The 19,462-nt window shown below is 36.7% G+C and overlaps 1 protein-coding gene across 1 annotated transcript; it reads right to left on the bottom strand.

Annotated features, from left to right (window-relative positions):
- Window positions 1-310: 310 nt before the first annotated feature.
- LEMD2 (LEM domain nuclear envelope protein 2) lies at window positions 311-18,203 on the bottom strand (the record flags this gene model as incomplete). Its single annotated transcript, XM_081323931.1, has 9 exons — window positions 311-2,148; window positions 2,725-2,827; window positions 2,952-3,053; window positions 5,035-5,180; window positions 9,477-9,556; window positions 10,720-10,796; window positions 15,253-15,328; window positions 15,901-15,941; window positions 17,156-18,203. The coding sequence occupies 9 exons, from the start codon at window positions 18,201-18,203 to the stop codon at window positions 1,998-2,000; spliced, it is 1,824 nt and encodes a 607-aa protein (XP_081180057.1). The 3' UTR covers window positions 311-1,997.
- Between the last annotated feature and the right edge of the window lie 1,259 nt (window positions 18,204-19,462).

Below are 19,462 nucleotides of genomic sequence, written 5' to 3'. Positions count from 1 at the left end.
CAATGAAATTGAGTTTGACACCCCTGTTGTAGACCATGGAAAAGAAAATAATGTCATAAACCTTGAGAAAGTACCCCCCATGTAACAAGGGAGAAAAAAAAAGCTAAAGAAATACAAGTTTTAAGACAGTCCTTCTATTTTATGCTCTTAGTTTGCATAAGTATTGTTATGAGTGACCTATATTCTCAATACATTTCAATTGTATAAAAATATATTCTCAGTACCACTGCTGCATTAACTGAACTTAAACAGCATTAAAAAATGCTAACCAGGGAATTAAACTTCTTTGAGGGAGGATTCCAATTATTAATAACAGCCAGACCTATTTGTACCAATTTTTTATTTCCTTGATAAAAGGTACAGAGACCAAGTATTTAATAAATAGCACCAGCCTGTTTACATAAAAATAAATGAGCAGTTTAATCAACAATAGAAAATTTTGTTTGGCATTTTCTCTTTGATGTTAGATAGTAAAATACCACAGTATAATGAATGTGTGCGTACTTAACAGGGCTGTGCACGCTTTGAAAATGATTCAAAGAAGTGCTTCAGTCTATGTGTAAGTAAAACATCTCTGTTAAGGACTGAAATCATATACTAGTCTGGAAAAAAGAGTATTTTAATGAATAGTGGAATAGCTCACTCAAAATCTGAATCATTTTTCAAAGGGGCTGCAGATCTAGTATTCAAAGCCATAAAGATGCAGGCACTGTGGAAGTTTTTGCACATACCAGCAGAAATAACAAACATATTTAAAACATGGATCTGTTTCATTCTATCCCATGAAGAGTGTATGCATGTGTATTAAAATGGCTAATATCATAGAGACATCTGCTAGATGTCTTTGCTTGAATATACAGTCTATTCTACAAATTCAGGGCAATTCAGTTTTTTCTTCCACTTAACCAATAAGATTGCCTGGTGAATTTTTGGGGGGCGGGGGCGGGAATTTATCTTCTCTGCATCAAACTTCAGCTGATTTCAGCAGGAGGCAGAGATAGCTAACTGCAAATTTCATCCCTAAAAGTTTTAACTTGGCCAGCAGGGGGAGGAGAAGAGCAAATTTAAAGCTAATACCACCAGTATTTGCAAATAAAACATGCTAGTTAAAAAAAATGCCAACAGTCATCAAAATCCTCAACCAAATATTTATCAAGGTGTCCATATATGTATATATAATTATGAATACAAATGTATTCTAGCTACTTCTGTGGAACAGTAGGATAAATTTATTAAGAAAAATTAGGAATCTAGAGCCATTGGTGGCATGTCATTACACAAATTCTCCAGTCTTTACAGCAAAGGTGTACGGTGATTTGCTGCAAGGTTTTTTTCTCATTAAAATAATTGGCAGAAAGATGAGCCTGGAGACAAACAAGGTGACCTGTACAAAATCCACACCATCATATCGAAAGAGAAGAGTTTGTCAGTCCTGGAAGCATTGCCTAAATGCTTGATCACAGAGCCTTCTGTTTGTGAAGGTATCCCTAATTAATCTCTCTCTATAGTAGGAATATGTCGCTTTATAGTGCTCTTCACCAAGCCACTTTAAATAAAGTGAAAATCTTTAATATTTTGCCATGTTTATTTAGGTTCTCTTACTACTGCCTAAGAAAAAAGCGCAAAGCCCCTCCTCCCCATTTTCCCAATTTGTCTCCAAAGGCTTGCCCCATCTCTCCTCCCACTTAGCAGTGTCAGTACAAGTAACAGAGGTCCGTACAATCAGAGAAAAGATAATGGCAGCTCTCAGTTAAGAAAGTGATTCTTTTTAAAAAATAATTATATTAGAGAAGATATGTATACATTGGATATGTCCCAACACATCGACGTTTACATCTCTTACAGAAAATGGCTACCCTGAAGAATCATTTCTATTTCTTTTTTTTTAAAAAAAGCATTAACTAGTGTCTGGAGTGCACCTGAGTACGGACGACAGGATCTTCCCCTAGCCGGTTGCTCTGCACAGGGTTGAAACGTAGCCTTGCCTCATCTGACAGCTAATGATCAGAGTCAGATAGATAAGATGGTTGTGTCCAACGCCAAACCAGCATGTCCTCTCCTGCGACCCTGTGCAATTCAGTCTGAATCCGTGATTCATTGGAGGCAAGAAAATCCTTTGCTCGATCCCAAATGTGCTTCATTTTTCTCCTGGGGGCGGGGAGAGAATGGATTTTGTAAAATTAAACTCATACACGTATGCATAAAGAATGTGTGCCATCTTTTAAATATGTTTCATAATTTCATGTAGTGCTAACAAAAAGCTGAGAAGTGAGTGATAAAATGCTCTGATTTGGAACACATAAAAGATAGTATCAATGCGGTATCAACCAACTTTTATAAGTTGGTTGATCCAAGATAAACCTGTAAACTTTTAACTTACATGTACAACCAATCAAAATATTAGAATTTTAGGATAACCAATACAAATCATTTTCAACATTAGTCAAACAGGAAAGGAAGTCTTTTCCTATGAAGTGAACGAAACTGAAGTGAAGGAAGTTGTTCTTAGGAAGTTTTTAAAAACATACAATTATGACTATCTATCATTAGAATAGTTATTAATCACATATGAAGATAAAAACTGCTCTAACGTATGCCAAATATTTTTGGCAAATTGTCAGCAAGTTGGTTGGTTGCTAGATACAACTGGTTTGCTTCTATGGGTCTACAACATCTACAGCAGGAATATATTAATCGCCCTGAATAAAATGAAGAAAAGCTCACCTATCCTGTGGTGGGATGAGTGTATCTCTGATATGAAGGATGCCAACATATGGGTATCGTTCCAGATTCTGCTCCCACTCTTTGTAGTGACTTTGGACAGCATCTATGAACAATTCATAAGTAATCAGGAAAACATGTATTGAACATGAAACTAAGAGTACTACACACACACACACACACACACACACACACACACACACACACACACACAAATCTAAGAACATTACCTATGATTTTCTGCACCATCTCATACATGGCCTGCTCTTGTTCTTCCCTTTTCCGCCAATAATATTTCAGAAGAATCAGAATCCCCCAAAGGAAAGCTAAACCTGTGAGAGGAAGGACGAAGATGAGATTTTTCGAAAACAAATGAGCTGCTTTGAATATAAGATTTTGAGAAAAGAATCTGTTGCCATGTCTTATCTATGCACTCTGCTTAAGACAATCGTATTTTATAGTGAGGTGCTTCTTGACAGCTGCCAAATATCTATAAAGTTTTTTTTATTACTTGTAGATTTCATAAAACCTGACCACTTCTCAAAAACAAAAAATAGCTTTAGTAGCTGCGGTTGCATTTCTCTCACCGTGTACATATAGTACATACTTAAATTAATAAAGAATCTTGTAGCACCTAACACATTTATTATTGCAAGAAACATGCATTTTGAATCTAACTGAAGTGAATTATAATGCCCTAAAGTTTATACCATACCAAATTTGTTAGCCTTTAAAATGCTATAAACTTCACAGCTTGGTTTGCTGCAGCGATTACATGTTGTTGTGAATGTTTATGCTTTTACAAAGGTCTAATTACATCTACATCCTTCTAATTGTATAATTAAAGCAGTGAACATGAGATTATTCATTTTATTAAAATTGACTTCAAAACTAAGTCACAAGTTTCAAAACTAAGGGGAAATCTGAACCCCAGCTTTTTCACAACATGTACTCCAAAGCTATTTTCATTATGGCATAATGCAGTTCCAAAACCAGAGTAGTGATGTTGTTGTTGTTAGCTGCAAAGTCGTGTCCGACCCATCGCAACCCTATGGACAATGTTCCTCCAGACCTTCCTGTCCTCTACTATCTTCTGGAGTCCATTTAAGCTCACGCCTACTGCTTCAGTGACTCCATCCAGCCACCTCATTCTCTGTCGTCCCCTTCCTCTCTTGCCCTCAATCTTTCCCAGCATTAGGCTCTTCTCCAGTGAGTCCTTCCTTCTCATTAGGTGGCCAAAGTATTTGAGTTTTAGCTTCAGGATCTGGCCTTCTAAAGAGCAGTCAGGGTTGATCTCCTCTAGGACTGACCGGTTTGATTGCCTTGCAGTCCAAGGGACTCGCAGGAGTCTTCTCCAGCACCATAGTTCAAAGGCCTCAATTCTTTGGCCCTCGGCCTTTCTTATGGTCCAACTTTCACTGCCATACATTGCAACGGGGAAGACCATAGCCTTGACTATACGCACTTTTGCTGACAGGGTGATGTCTCTGCTTTTTAGTGTGCGGTCTAGATTTGTCATGGCTTTCCTCCCGAGGAGCGTCTTTTAATTTCTTGGCTACAGTCTGCATCTGCAGTGATCTTGGAGCCCAGGAAAATAAAATCTGTCACTACCTCCATTTCTTCCTCATCTATTTGCCAGGAATTGAGAGGTCCGGATGCCATGATCTTGGTTTTCTTAATGTTAATAAATTCTTAATGAATCAAAAGTTGGAATTAAGATTGCCGGAAGAAATATCAACAACCTAAGATATGCAGATGATACCACTCTAATGGCAGAAAGTGAAGAAGAACTGAAGAACCTCTTGCTGCGGGTGAAGAAGGAGAGTGCAAAAGTTGGGTTGAAACTTAACATTAAGAGTAGTGATAATGTCTCCTTATTTTTGCTATCATTTCCTCTGTAGGGAATCTTTGTAAGAAATTCACCTTCTTGTGAATATGCTAGAATTGTTTAACCTTCTCTGGATTGCCATCCTAATACATGATTCAGAATAATAAATATTCAGCTAATAAGAAAAATAACAGGTCTTGACACTGTCTGATAAGATGGGGAAGAGAATCCATTCTGTTACAAACACTTGAACAAAAATTGTAAAGTGGCGGTGCACAGGACACATAGAAACCCTTGATTTTTTTTACATAATAGAGGAAACAATTTATTAGCCTGCTTTGTGATATTAGATCACAAGACTAATTATCCAGAATTTTTAGTAACCGCTTTCACTGTCCAAATTTTTAAGGTCTTGAATTGCATAAGATGCGCATAGACTAGCAGCAACACATTTCTCCCGCCACCTCAGCCCCCAGCAAACTTACTCCAAAAGAATATAAATAAGTTTGTAACTGCCGTGTATAGTGCCCGATGAAATCGGCAGCCTAACCCCATCCGGGGACGAGCAGATTCAAGACATACCACTTGCTTCACAGTGGTTACTGGTTCTAAAGGCTCTTTGCCCTGTAACCTGAGAGACAGAAAAAAAGATCCCTTTTGAACAATGCAAAAAAAAAAACAACAACACAAGCAAACCCTAATGAGTCATAGTAATCAAAATTATAAAAATGTTGAGGTTTCTCACTTTTCAAAGTTTTGAAAGACTGGGTTGTACAGACTAACTGTAACCTCTATAAGAACATTTCATTGTTTGCTTCTAAATATTGTGTTTGATATGGCTTTGGAAAGCAGTAACACAGCAATGTCACCTAGCAAAAAAAGGCCTCCTCATAAGTTTTTCTCAGCATATAAGATATTACGTTTTTTAAATGGGACCCTCACAGTCACTGCACAAAAAGTAAACAGGGTTCATGCCAGGCTGTTTCTTTGAAGAAAATATTCCATTTTTTTTTAAAAAAAATAACCAGGTAGTCCACAGTTAATTATTGTAACTGGGACCAGAAACTCACTCACATGACCATGTCAACTTATGATGGCAATACAGGTGCAGCTATTAATCAAATCATGCTTGGTTGCTACGTGTGATGTCACGTGGCTGTAACTTGCAACTTCTTGCTGGCTTCCACACTGACTTTGGAAGGTCACAAATAGCAATTGTATGACCACAGGACACTGCAACTTTGCTACCAGTTACTAAGTGCCTTAATTGTGACCATGGGGACACTTTGACAGTTGCAACTTTGTGGACTGCCCCTTGTTCAATGCTGTTGTAACTTCAAACAGTTGTGGAACAAATGGTAGCTAAGCAAGCACTAACTACCTCAATTAGAATTTGAGAAATGAAGTAGAAGTCCCAGTTTCCAATTTCTTGTGAACAAGTATTAACCAACCAATCCAGATGACCATGTTTTGGATAGCTAATTGATGTTATACCAGAACTGTAAGTTATACATGAAAATCTGTTGTCTAAATCATAGGCGAGACTAATGTGTTCTCAAGCTGGCACTTTTCATCAGTTTTACTTATTTGATTCATTACCTACTAAAAATCTGAATATGTAGATAAGCCCTGCTACATATTTGCTCATAACAGAGTGCCATTTAGTAAATTCATGCATTTACTGACAAATTAGCAACAGGTTTTTAAAATGCTGTACATTCTTATTTTCACATTGAACCCGTTCTGGTAGCTTAATCTCTGTAAATGTTGATGGAATTCTTAATTATGGTGAGCAAAGTGGTAGTGAGCATATTTTGTTTTTTGAAACTATAACCTATAATATGAAGCAAATCTTAATTATACAATTCCATTTTACCAGCCATTCTAAGCAAGCTCCTAATGGAATAGTGTGTAACAGGAGGGATTCTTCACAAAGAATGGAGAAATGTAACAAACTTATTTTACATTACAGCCAAGAATTAAATAATGAGATTAAGGAAGAGAAGAATTTTGCAATTGCTGAAGTTTCACGTATACTAACAATTCCATAGATTGGACAAAACTAACAATGCTAAGACATTAATACTGATATGTGATAAAAACTAGGGAACTACAGCTATGTACTCTGATGATCACTTTCAAACCACTACATTTATAGCCTTAACATTTGGACTCTGCCAACTTAGAATTCTGAACAAACTTTCTGATAGAAATCAAATGGACATCAACACTGCTACAAACACAAAAGTAAATAATTTCTATATACAAATATGACGTTTTGCTTCAGTGAAGGATTACATTAAAGAATTTAGTACATAATACCACAAATGTAAATTATTTTTTACATAATTAGAGCTATAGTAGTGAATGCCAAGTGACTTGAGATTTGTCTGAAAGAGCCTAAGAATTAAGAGTAATTATTTTGTGAGAACTGAAGCAATTATTGTTAAGCAGATTTAACAATAATTCCTTTGGTAGATTGGTGGTCATGTAAATATGTTTAATATATAAATAAGCAAACAAGTAAATCTAGTATAAAAGGCATAAAATCATGCCTCTACAAACAAATTAATTCTACAATGATAGCAAGTTGAAATTAGAATGGCGAATCTAATTAAAAAAGTTATGAGCTTCAATCGCAACTTTTCTAAGCAGTTTCAAATTCACATTTCCAAAGAAAGCATTTTTAGCACAAAGAAAGGAATTTTACACTTGCTGACTTGTACCCAAATAACTGCAAAAGGATGCACTTCACATTGCTACTATCCGTTTTTCTTGCTCAATAAAATTAATATGCTTTCAAACAACTCATCTGCATCTGAGAACTAAGTATTCAGGTGGGCTCCCCCTCTCTATTGAGTAGATCTTGATATCTCCTTCATAGTTCAAGAGAATATAATATTAGGATGAGACAGGCAAAAAGTCCTTATAAATATATAATAGGCACTCAGAGATACTTTCTTTAAGACTAAGCAAAACTTAAGGGTGCTTTGCACAGAATAATATTTAGTCTCTAGATACAATTGTACAGCCCATAAACTTCAAACACAAAGGGAATATGCTGGTTCACGGATAATTAATTCAAGTCAGCAAGGATGTCATTAAGCATGCCAGTGAGAATGCTCTCAGAACATGCTGTTGAGACCGTCCAGTTTTTAATTTGTAGCCCATTTGTAAGATATGAACTACCCCACATAAGTAAATGGAGTATCTCCAGGAAATCTCCATAAATCTGTCCATATGAAACCATACTTAACTATATTCATATTCCAACTACTTTTAAAGAAAAAAAATTAAGCCGAGGTATTAAGCATTAAATACTAAAAATGAAGAGCAGAAAACAGGGAATTGGAATATGCCTGATTTTACATATAAAATCAGAAAATATATTTTTATTCCAAAAATGTTTTTACGTATCCAACTACTGGTATTTCAGACAACATAAGACAGGTTCATGTGATCCCATAATAACCTCCACGTTGTAAGAATCTGAGAAGAGTGCTTCATGATTTTGCCCTCACCAGTGCAATATGCAATGCAAATCTTTCCCACCTCTACAGTCAACAGTCCGTGAATGGGTCCTATATTGATTTATGTCTGTAAAATTTCTTCACTCATTGAGAGAACTGACCCAATCAGGCTTCGCTTTCCTATGCAGGAAAGCTATAGGAGTACAACTTTGCCATTTTAGCCAAACATATGGAAAATATTTTTATCATAGCTATTAACAGTTCAGATGCATAAAGCAAATATTGTCTCTACAAATCCAACATTTCTTTCAATTTTTCTTCAGTGCAGACAGGAAGGGTGTTGGGAATCTTTTCAGAGTTTCAGATTTTTATTTCTAATACAATGAGATCTAGATTATATAACATGATCTGATGAGTTTTTAAATTAAAGAATGGCATATGGTCAGTATATTTTAACTGTTAAATATATGTTTTAATGAATAATTTATTATGCAGAAATTTAGCTCGCAGTTTTCAAATGTCTGGCACATCATAATAAAGCAGTCTATGAAAATGACGACTAAAAATAATAATTAGCATAGCAATGTTGGATTAATTGGTTAGATTAATAAATTGTCAGAAATCTTTGATCAATTGACAACTTGTACATGATTAACTAGGCAGTGCTATTTTAATTTTTTTTTAATATTATTTTTTCACCAAGGAAGACAAGTAATAGATACCATCTTTGAAAAGGTTTTCTGTTGCAGAATGTCTTTTAAAATAATGTCTATAGTAGCAGGGATTATCATCTGAAAGTGAAGTAAAGTTTTCTATTTCATTACTTTCATTTCATTTTATACAAATTTGGATTTGTCTAATTATGTGATAGACCTAAAAATAATACTTAGCATTTATATACTTCAGAGCAATTAAAAGCCCTTCATGTATAATTACTTGCAACAATTCTATGACAAGCCTAAGGAGATCCAAGATTAGCAAATTCCTAATTCAGAGTTCAGTGAGAACTGGACACGGAACCACTGATTGGTTCAAAATTGGGAAAGGAAACAGATTTACCTGTTAACTAAAGCTTAAATAAGCTAAGCTACATTGCTTAAGCTGCCACTTAACCATTCTTACCAAAATCTTTACATTTTATGTTCTATCAAACAGCAGACTACCCACCATCAAATTGTGTCATTCCAGATGCTTGATAATTCATATTTTCACAAATCGAGGCAGGTAATTTGATGGGTTTCAACATATGCAGGCAATATTAATGTTCATCTAAAATAAGTGTCATCTAGTGCCAGAGTTTGACAAATTCTAGGAAACATAAACCTTTACAGAGAAAAAAACCCTCTTATATTTCAAACCATTTCAATGCTTTAAGCTTTATAGAAAATGGAGCAATTGTGTTACCAGGTTTCAAGGGATTCTTGTATATTTAGAACCAATTGTCCTTAATCACTTACCAAATTCCTGAATCCTTATCAGTGTCTAATAACCACTGTATTGCATCTTCAATTTTTTTTATTGAATAGCCAGTTGTATTCTGTAAGAAAGCATGCCCACAAATTTAAGATCATCTACATCAGGGGTGTCAAACTCAATTTCATTGAGGGCCGCATCAGCATTGCGGTTGCCCTCAGGGGGCCGGGTGGGTGTGGCCTGGGTAGGCGTGGCCTACTGGGTGGGCGTGGCTAAAGTGTGTATGGCCTACTGGGTGGGTGTGGCCAGCTCTACATCGTTCGCATCAAGGGTGCCTATGGGGGCCTGGGCAGGAGTGGGACAGATCTGAGGGTCTCTGGCAGGAGGAGGGTCTCTGGGCCAGGGTCAAGGCAGTGGGGGCCGTTCCCTCACTGTTTCCAGGACGGCTTCGTGGGCCGCATGAAACCACTTCGCGGGCCGGATCTGGCCCCCGGGCCTTGTGTTTGACATGTCTGATCTACATTAATCTATTAATGAAATACTACTATTATTATTCTTATACATTATTATTTTATAGTTTGCCCTCAAGAAAATAAGGATAATATAAGGAAAAAAGCAACCTAGAACTAAGAAGAAATTTCCTCACAGTTGGAACAATTAAATCAGTGGAACAACTTGCCTCCAGAAGCTGTGAATGCTCTAACACTGGAAGTTTTTAAAGAAGAGATTGGACAACCATTTGTCTGAAATGGTATGCATTTCTATAAATGTACAATGGTATATGTTTTATACAATTTTATAACCACAAGATACATTGCAGTGATTTTATGTAAGTGTAATATTTTTAGCTATAGATATTACTAAAAACTAAAAAAAAGGAAACAGAAATAGATAAATACTAGCTGCTCTAAAATATAGGAATTATTTGGCTTCTCAAGGGAAAAAGAAGAGCAAATAAGGGCAGACACATTATTTGGGCTTCTCAAAGAAAGAAACTGAAAAGAAATGGCTTAGAGCAGGGGTCCCCAACCTCTGGTCCGTGGACTGGCACCGGGCTGCAGCATGCCAGAAACTGGTTCACGTAAACAATCAAAGCCCCATCGATGAGATGCAGGCAGCAAACAAAACCTCTTTCCACAGAACCAGTCCCTGGTGCCCAAAAGGTTGGGGGGCCCTCTGGTTTAGGGGAAAACCATAGAAACTGATGCGGGGGGTAAGGTGGCACAATCAAATGAAAGCATTTAGAGACGATTACAAAGAAAATATATATATTCCAGTACTCCTTACCTCTATATAGTCCTTGGCCACACTAAATGGTATGCATTTACTTTCTAAATTCTCAGGATTGCCACACTCAAAATTGCCTAGGAAAAAGGAAAAAAAATGTTACCCAGATGGAAAGAACTCAGCTTTGGACTATTATGAAATCTGCTAAATATAAAAAGTCTGAGTCAAGAGTTTCCATTGCATCACTTGTATAATTGGTCAGAAGTACATCTGTAGATCATATGCTTATGTATGTATGTATGTATGTATGCATATATGTATGTATATATGGCCTAGCAAAATAAATCAATATTCTCATGTAAATCATCATCTAAGGAAATACTACTAGAGGAATGGAAAAATAAGTAATGTTTTCTGTAAAACACATGTTCTAAAAGAGAAGTCTAAAACAATAAAAATAATGTTTTTTTTTACTTTTTTCCTTTCGCAATTCCCTTTTCTTTCTATAGTATGTACTTGAGGATTATGGAGTAGAAGAGAGAAATGGAATCAAATTTATTTTTACCAAATCCTTGAGGCACCCTCCCTAAGCATGCTTCTTTGGACTTAGTCCAATTGTGCATAGGATTTCAACCTAGGGCAGCTAGGACATTTTTAAATACAGAAAAACACATTACCTAAAAGTAATTTTCATTTTTACAAGAAAACATTTACCAAGAAGACACAGTTCTACAATGCAGATTAGAAGGAACATAGACAGAGAAAAATGAATAAGCCTGTGAATAAGCCTGAAAGAAACGAAGTATATGGGTTGTTACAATCAAAAAAGTTATTCTAAGCTAAAAAAATAAAAATCTTTACATCAAGATATGGTCTAGAGCACAGGTCTGCAACCCGCGGCTCCAGAGCCGCATGCGGCTCTTTCAGCCTTCTCCTGCGGCTCCCAGTCCTCTGCCATGTGCAGTCCCCCCCAAAAAAAGTGGGACTAAAAAAGTTCAACCAATCAATTCAAATATGCAGGGTAGGTGCATATCTCACCTTGGCTCCACTCTTCAGTCAAACCCTGTTCTGCACATGCGTGCATGTACGTGCATGTGCACACATTTTTTGCGGCTCCCAGATTTTCCTTTTGTGAGGGAACCGGTTCCGAGTGGCTCTTTCACTGTTTCAGGTTGCTGACCCCTGGTCTAGAGTTCATCATGTTTTGTAAAGGTTTTAAAGTTAATCCCCTAAACATTTATAATAAGAACCTGGTAATCCATCTGGTTCAGGCACCTTTCCTAGTTTAATCTCTTTTATAACTTTAGAAACACAGTTAAAGAACTATGTTACAAATGTGCTGAATATTTTGGAACAACATAATAAAAGCAGAGAAGTTCTTTTAATTTCAACTGTGTTTTCTTGTTCAAAGTTTGGAATTTTTTTTTTATAAAATGACTAAATCAATTTACAATTCACAATGTAAATATACTCTTTACTATGAGATACAAAAAAAGGAACAAGACAGGAATGCCCACAGTCTGCTTTCTTGTTTATTTTTATTTTTGAAATACTGAATAAAGATATAAGTTGCGAGGACTGTGAGAGTAAAGATTTTAAAAAGATACATATACATTAAGGGCTTTTGCAGATAACTTGGAGTTGGCCCTGGAAGATCTTTTAAAGGGAACTGAAACATTAATGTGCAAATTAAAAGAATTTGGTGCATTATCAGGTTTTATGATTAATAAACAAAAGATAAAGATGTAATGGAAAACCAAGATCATGGCATCCAGCCCTCTCAATTCCTGGCAAATAGATGGGGAAGAAATGGAGGTAGTGACAGATTTTATTTTCCTGGGCTCCAAGATCACTGCAGATAGGGACTGCAGCCAAGAAATTAAAAGACGCTTGCTCCTGGGGAGGAAAGCCATGGCAAATCTAGATAGGACACTAAAAAGCAGAGACATTACCCTGCCAAGAAAAGTGTGTATAGTCAAGGCTATGGTCTTCCCAGTTGCAATGTATGGCTGTGAAAGTTGGACCATAAGAAAGGCTGAGCGCCAAAGAATTGAGGCCTTTGAACTATGGTGCTGGAGAAGACTCCTGCGAGTCCCTTGGACTGCAAGGTGATCAAACCGGTCAGTCCTAGAGGAGATCAACCCTGACTGCTCTTTAGAAGGTCAGATCCTGAAGTTGAAACTCAAATACTTTGGCCACCTAATGAGAAGGAAGGACTCACTGGAGAAGAGCCTAATGCTGGGAAAGGTTGAGGGCAAGAGAAGTAGGGGATGACAGAGAATGAGGTGGCTGGATGGAGTCACTGAAGCAGTAGCGTGAGTTTAAATGGACTCCAGAAGATGATAGAGGACAGGAAGGCCTGGAGGAACGTTGTCCATGGGGTCACGATGGATTGGACACGACTTCGCAACTAACAACAAAAGATGTAATGATCAAGCAGATGACTAGAAAGGGTTTTAAGATTGATAAAAAGGTAAAATATCTGGCTATTATTATGATAAACATGAATTGGACCTGGACTTTTTGGAAGGACATGACCTGAGATCTGAGTGGGATGGATTTCTGTGGTTAACAAGGTTAATGTGGATCTTAAAAATAATTACGTTAGATTTGCCCTATTGAGAATATGGAACAGATATAAACCCAGGTTGCACTCTTGTGTGGATCTTAGCACAAGAAGAAAAGAAATATAGGCAAATACAAATGGTTAACTTATCACAAGATACTAGAGGTTTAAATAAGGAAAACAGCGGGCAATTAAATTTCATTTTTGATGTGTGCTGTTGTGCCCACAGTAAAAAATGACAATAAAGATTATCTTATCTTATCTGTGGCAGAGGTTATATTAGCTAATGGTTCTCTTATTCACTATTACTAGAAAGATTTAAAGTAGATAAAAGAATTTATGGTTTTGAACACCATAAGAATGAGTTTGAAACAAAATTGTGTACAAATTATAAGGAATTGTTAAAAAGTACAAATGTTTAGTGAAACTTGAAACAAGAATAGCAAGTGAAAGCCTGAATGACAAAGTGGATTAAAGTCTTTGGTTATAATATAAAGATGGAACAATGGTAAAATATGTAGCTGAGAGGACTGAAATTTATACCAAGTTATAAACCTAAAGGGAACATTTATAAAATGACATACAATTGATATGTCACCATAAAATTATCCAGAATATATAAAGGCACTTCACGTTTATGCTAGAAATGTGAACAACAAGACGGGACCTCAAAGATACTTTTTCACGAGGCAACTGGACTTTCTTGTTTTTCTTTGAAGATGTTTCGTTTTTAATCCAAGAAGCTTCTTCAGCTCTCAGTAAGGAACATTTCATATTGTTTGGTGGATGTGTAAAAAGCTAGAAAATTTTGGATTCAAATACACACAGTTTCAGAGGATTTGAAAGATTAATATACAATTGAGAACAGAGGTTTTTCTTTTGTGATTGGCGAAACAGTTGGAAAAATTTATGAACTTTGTTTTTGTACATGGTAACTGTAGTAATATCATTGTACATACAAAAATAAAAAGATTCAGCACTACCCACAAAGGAGGAATGGTTGGTGAAGATGATGAATCTTGCTGGGATGGCTAAATTAACTTCTTTGATCAAGAGAAAAGACAATATCTACGTTTACTGCTAGGTGAAAATTCCTTATTGACTTTTTAGGTAAAACTGCAAAAAATGAACTTAAGTATTTGATGATTATATAAAAACAGAGTATGAAAAATGTTATGTTGTAACCACAGAGTAAGAGATAAAATTTAGATCTATATTTATAACTGCTGTAAAGGTCAGAAGCTACTTTGTATCATTTTCTTTTCCATTGTTCTTTTCTTGCACTTTTAGTTTTCTTCTTTTTCCTCTTTTTAAAAGTTCATATTAGTTTTTATCGTATGTATAAAAAGATAACCATCTGAAAAATGACACTAAATGGTGGGACATTTAGAAAGGATAAAAGTAAGTTCTTTTCTACCTAGCACATAATTAAATATTAGCCAAGGCTGCCATCTTGGGTAGCTTTAACCTGGGATTCAAATAAAAATGGTATCATTGATTCTAAGTCAGAACAGCTCTTTATTACTTTTAGCACTCCAAGCAGTATCTCTCTTAATTCCAATTAATCCAAGCAAATGTGGGGATCCGGTTGCATTATGTCCTATATTCTAGTAGATATACAGATGATCATTATAGAAGCAGAGTGCTGCTTTAAAGCCTGATCTATCATGCCTTATATTCACCACATATAATAATAATAATAATTTTATTTATATACCGCCCTTCTCCCGAAGGACTCAGGGCGGTGAACAGGGCAGATATATAAAAAAATACAAAAATACAAAAGTTAAAAGAAAATTAAACATATGCCCAACTAAAAACAGTAAACACAGATATTAAAAATGATCATTAAAAACCCAACCCATCCCCCATCAGGCCAGGCCGGCTTGTTCAAATAAGAGTGTCTTCACTATATATAATATATATAGTGTATTATAAATATAAATATAAAAGTGTATTTATATTTAATCTGAAAATATCCCAATTGATAGAAATAATCATTTTCATACTGATTGATCAGAACTTACCAGCTTGAATTGCAAGATAGTTGTACAACTCATACAATATGGTTGTTGTAATTTCTTCTTGTTTTTCCTGACAGTACTGAAAAAGGAGGAGGAGGAGGAGGAAAACAACAGTAAATAGCTCTTATTGAATTATTTTGCATGGTAATAGGAAATACGTTTAGTATGTATTGGTCCATTCCAAAGTGCAAATACTGTACAAGATTGAACCTAAAAAAATACAGTTTAGGCATATTACAAAATTACAGAGTTAGCCATTTAAATACAATTCTATATTGGGATTTGTCTTTTTCAGCTATGTACTGTGGACTAACTTGGAACTACAGCCACAAACAACAGATATTAAGACTGCCAACTCTATTTTAGCTTGCTTTGAAAAGAAACTGATAAAATCCTTGACAAAAATCTTATTGTTTTTATAAATTATTAAAGCATATTTATATAAAGACAAGGATCTCACTCTGCAGAACTAGATTTATAGTGTTTGAATGGTTCTTTATATCAACCTGACAAAAATAATTTAATTCCCATATCAATTAATTATTAAATTATATGTGGAATATGAAACAGGCTTATTTATACTTTCATCCCTAATATTAAGGGACAAACACACCATGGTTAAGGATTAAATTTCAATGACTCTTAACTTACAACATCTGTGCTTTTTTCACAATCCACGGTCAACAGCTTTACTGTGAATGAAAATAAATAATTAAGTTACTTGCCAAAGCATATACAAAATAGATATTATTCCTAATTTTTAACAGTACGTGTGAATTTGACATGTTTCTTGAAAATGGCCATTCTACTGAATTGGCCTTGTGGAATCTTAAAACTTTAAATAATCCCACTAATTTAAAGGAAACTATTCACATACCAATGATAGTAAGCAAGTCATATTCTGTATTCATGTCAAAATAAGGACAGTCACTTACTTAGAAGGTTATCTGGGATCACATTAAAAATGCAATTTCAATTTCAATTCTTGAATTTTTATGTCTTAAAACATAATTTTTGACAAACTTATCCTACTGTAAGAAAAATATGTATATTGCATTAACAAAAGCTTACAGCTTGTCCAGTCATAAATGTACTAATACCCACATTAGTTGATTACTGAGACAGTGTCAGCTGTGAACAGCCAAGCCCACATATATAGTTCAAGCTGTTTTATTATATTCTGCTTATAATACAGGGATCTTCCCAATTTGGCAGGTGTCCCTTGGGAACAATGAAATAAAATTCCAAGGGATTCAGGGAGGACCGGTTCCTTTTTAAGGTTGCACAATGACTCTAGACTAGCTTTGTGCTTGATTCCTCCTCCCCTGCTGGGTGGGTGCCTCCCCACAGATAGGTTTATTGACACCAGGGCCCAATCTTGCATTTTTTGCAAAATGGAAATGAATGCTAGTTTTTTTTCTTTAAACAGGGGCAGTAGGTACACTTTTTCCTAAAAACTTTTGCAAAAACAAAGTGCTCTTACTGTGTGCTCAATAATCATGGACTCTTTGTTGAAGTAATTATTACATTTCTGTAGTAGTGGTTTGATATCCTGAAACAAATATTCAATAAGAGTTACTTAAAACTCTGCTTCCCTATGCAGTCTGCTTGAAGTAATATGGGTAAGCACACATATTAAGCTCTTAAAATGATAACAGAAAGTCTCTAAAATAATTGGTATAATAAATAGGAAGGTCATTCTAAGCTAATGTTCTGTGAAAAAACCCTAACATCATAGCTCATATTCATTATTAGCCTTGAAAGGTCTGAAGCCAATTTTACTTGTAAATGCAGTATAACCATAAATGGAACAATGAAACTATGATGCAAGGAGGAAGATAGAATTGAGACTGGGAAAAAAAACGAGACAAAGTATCTTTACAAGAGAGTTAAATACTACACGTACAATTCTCCATGGACTCTTCCAGCTGAGCAGGTCCCATCATCTTGACCCAAAGGATGCCCAAGAAAATTACCACTAGCACTAAAGTTGCCACCCACAGGAACCAGGACAAATAAAATTCTAGACTTTTGCCCTTTTTTCCAGGGCTCCGACCTTGATATTTTTGACCTACATATTGTTGAGTCCCGTCCCAACGGGTGCCAAAACTTAAATCTCTTTCTGCTCTTGTCCCCAAGACCGTTTTGGTACTTCTGGAAGCTCCTTCTTTCTCTCCTCCTCTTGGCAGCCTATAGGTTAATTCTTCTCCGTTTCTCTCCGTTACAGAGGGGCTGGGAGATGTCCATCTCTGGCTTGTGTAACAGCCCCAATTACTCAGCCCTCCAGTGCTTTCTCCTGTCCTCGATTTCCAAGAAGAGCCGGGGTTCAGGCTCTGCTCCTTTTCCCACCACTTGCCAGAGCTTAAACCTTCGCTGGAGGGAGCTGGTCTCCACGGGGCACTAGAAGTTAATCTACCTGCCACTGTCCCCCTCTGATAGGGGGATATAAAGCCCTCATCAGCCTCTAACTGGGTTCTTTTTGAAGCGAATCCAGTACTTGGCCTCCAGGGGCTGCTAGGTGAATCCACCTCTCTAGCCGGCAAGTGGATCCTCTCCGGAGTTAAAGTAGTCTCTGTCGGCCAATGGTTCCTCTCAGCAAGCCTTCTACCCCCTGTCGCTCCCTCCCTGCGCGACGACTCGTAGTCGTTCCTCTCCTCTTCGTCCTCGCTCTCGCTCTCCTCGTCCTCGCTCTCCCTCCTAACCAAGATGGGGGCCCGGGGAGTCGCTCTGGGGCCAATCTGGGCGGCCGCTGCGGGCCTCACGGAGCTACTTGGGCTCGGAGGGACCGCTCTGGAGCTGATGCGGCTCCTAAGTCCGGCCGCCACCTCAGCCCGCAGACGGGTGAGTTTCTTGGAGTAAAGTTTACGGGTTGAATCGGTAATCGGGCCCGGCTGGTAGCCAAGGGACAGCAGTTCTGCCCGCAACTCGGCATCGGATAGTCCCGCTGCGGCCATAGCCAGAGAGAGCGAGAGCGAGAGAGAGCGAGAGCGGAAGTGGTACCGCCGACGAAGGAAGTACTAGCGCCATCTCGGTAGTGGCAAAGCTTCGAACTGTCCTTGTTGCAGAAGTCTAGACGAGTTCCGCCCTTACGTTTTACGCCGTCATATCAAGAAGATCAAAATCGGAGCGTGCTGGGATGAGAAGCGCCCGTTTTGGTTTATAGCAGGGGTCTTCAAACTTGGCCCTTTTATGACTTGTGGACTTCAACTCCCAGAATTCCTCAGCCAGGCATGCCTGGCTGAGGAATTCTGGGAGTTGAAGTCCACAAGTCATAAAAGGGCCAAGTTTGAAGACCCCTGGTTTATAGAATATCTTTTAAAAATGATAAACCCGGCCAGGAGAAACGTACTCCCTTTACATGGCAGATCACACTGAAGAAGCTTGCTATGCAAACTAAGAATTTTTAGAAAAATTATCAGTGAAATGTAAAGTTTAAAAGAAGATGGTTAATTTCTATTTATAAATCCAACAGCTAGGTTTCTTATCTGTCAGTTACATTCATGCATACGATACAGATGCGTTGCACAAAGATTAAGACTGAAATATAGTATTTATTTACTTACTTACATAATTTAAATACTGCCCCCCTCTAAAAAGTGACTGGGCAGCTCATTATGGGTACCTAACACAGGAGCATGTCTATTTACAGAATAAATAAAGATTTAGTTTTAAAGCATTTTATGAAAGAGCTCTTTGCACATTATAAATGTGGTGAATGCAAGTAATAATTATCAACAGTGACAGTTACTCTGTCCAAAAACTATAAATGGTCTTGTAATCACTCTCTCTTTTTTGGACATTTTAGCAAATACATATATTTTCCGAGCTTTGAAGTGTTAAATATCTTAGCATAGGATAAGTAAGCTAGGAGTAACACTAGATTTTGCTTGCATTTGTGGCATATATTTGAAAACTGACATGAGTGAATGCTTACATATGGAAGGGATATAATGAAAGCTAATAAACTGTTGGACTTTATGAAAGCCTCAGTTGGCCAAAACCATATTGGATGGTGTTGGTCTTTCTTTGTTGCACTGAACAAAATACAAGAACATTGTATATATGTAAGATTAAGAAAAAGGAGCTGTAATAGATCAAAATAAAGGTAATGATGTAGCGTTAATGAACTTATACAGGGGAGTAAAGATGTAGGTTTAATTATGAATGAAAGACAATATATGTTAGAATGAAATAATTTATGTCATATAAATTG

Source organism: Vipera berus, assembly GCF_964194415.1.
Source record: "Vipera berus genome assembly, chromosome: 3".
Classification (NCBI taxonomy): Eukaryota; Metazoa; Chordata; class Lepidosauria; order Squamata; family Viperidae; genus Vipera; species Vipera berus.
Note: the sequence above shows the minus strand (reverse complement) of the source record. Positions and strands in the feature narration are given on the sequence as shown.